Below are 1,501 nucleotides of genomic sequence, written 5' to 3'. Positions count from 1 at the left end.
TTTTCTTATTTTTAGTGTAAATTGTCTTGGCAAGATGTCTCTATTACCTCCTCAATTTAAGAACAAATGCACTGATTTTAAGATAAAATGATTTGGTTAGATTTCACACTGGGAAAACAATCTAGAAACAAGTTAAAATTTCTTAAATTAACTGTATTTGTCCTTAATTTGAGTAGGTAAATGAGATAGTTTGCCAATGGAATGAGTATTTTTACTCTTAAAAACAGATAATTATATACTATGCACTTGAAATAAAACAATGGAATTGTGTTTTCTTATTTTAAGTGTAAATTGTATTGTTCCATTGGCAAAATGTCTCTTTTACCTCCTCAATCCAAGAACAAATGCACTTATTTTAAGAAAAAAATGACTTATCTAGATTTGGATTTTTTCCAGTGCAATTTTTTTGCTGTGCAAACTTGCAGGATACAATTTTGTCTTGAAGATTTTAAAGGCTTAAAATGAATATTGATGTTTGGATGATTGCAGGAGGATGTTGTTATTTTTTTCTTTAGAATGCATAGTCGTCCAAAAAATTTTTAAAAATGCAGATTGGTGAATCTCTTTAATGAAAGGCACAAAATTAGAATAAATAAATAAATATGTGAAGCCAAACATAACAGTTAAATAAGTGTATTTCTCCAGCCTCACCTGCCTCAGACTTCTTTGCATATTTCTTGCTCTGTCCTCTGATGATGAGGATGAAAACCAGCAGCAGGATGAAGATGAGTCCCACCAGCGCCACGACGACCAGGAACCACCACTCCTCATAAAACGGGGCCACTTTCTGAGCTGAAAGAGAAGTGGAAAATTGGAATTCACGCTTGTTAGAAATGTGCGAGTCATGTTCCTGTGAAGTCTGGAGGACCTTGGGAACATTTTTGATTAAGTTTGAAATTTAATTTAATTCACTTCATTCAGTTCCATTAACAAACATAAAAAAAACTTACCAGATATAGAGGGTGAAGGCATGCTTGGAGAGCCGTAGCCGTAGTCGTTCACTGCGATTACCCGGAAGTCATAGCTGACGCCTTGTTTAAGTACATCCATGTTGAATGTGTGTGATGTTGCATCCTTTGGGATGTCCTTGATTATAATATCCCACAAACCTTCATCTGCAACAGAGGGGGAAACTTCACTTCAATCCAAATGCAGACGGAAACGTCCATTTAAGCGCTACAGCTTTCAGACCCGGCGACAGCTTCGCTGCCAACATGTTTGTTTCTTTTTGATATAAAGCACTTGGCTAGCCTACAGCTCTCTGGGTTAATTGATAATTCCTTCAAATATTACACAATCCATCAATTTTACGGCTCTCGTAAAAATTTACAGAGGCTAAATCAGCGATACAAATGGCGGCGTAGTCATTTTTCAAATGAAGCAGTTTGCTACGGACATCTTGCCATAGTTTTTTTATTACGTGTCAGTGCTAGTAAATATTAGTGTAAACTGTGATCGTTTTAATAGGATATATAAACACAAACGTTAAACAAACTGGAGC

General features: G+C 35.6%; 1 protein-coding gene across 1 annotated transcript in view; it reads right to left on the bottom strand.

The window, feature by feature from the left end:
• Window positions 1-1,501, bottom strand: part of LOC107082320 (protein sidekick-2-like) — a 624,909-nt gene that overhangs the window by 36,280 nt on the left and 587,128 nt on the right. The window contains exons 35-36 of the mRNA XM_015370939.1: window positions 951-1,115; window positions 652-792 (exon numbers count right to left, since the gene is read on the bottom strand). Of these exons, the coding sequence (XP_015226425.1) occupies window positions 652-792; window positions 951-1,115 (306 nt within the window). The remainder of the gene's footprint in view (window positions 1-651; window positions 793-950; window positions 1,116-1,501) is intronic.

The sequence above is a fragment of the Cyprinodon variegatus genome, unplaced genomic scaffold (assembly GCF_000732505.1).
Source record: "Cyprinodon variegatus isolate N-32 unplaced genomic scaffold, C_variegatus-1.0 Scaffold50, whole genome shotgun sequence".
Lineage (NCBI taxonomy): Eukaryota > Metazoa > Chordata > Actinopteri > Cyprinodontiformes > Cyprinodontidae > Cyprinodon > Cyprinodon variegatus.
Note: the sequence above shows the minus strand (reverse complement) of the source record. Positions and strands in the feature narration are given on the sequence as shown.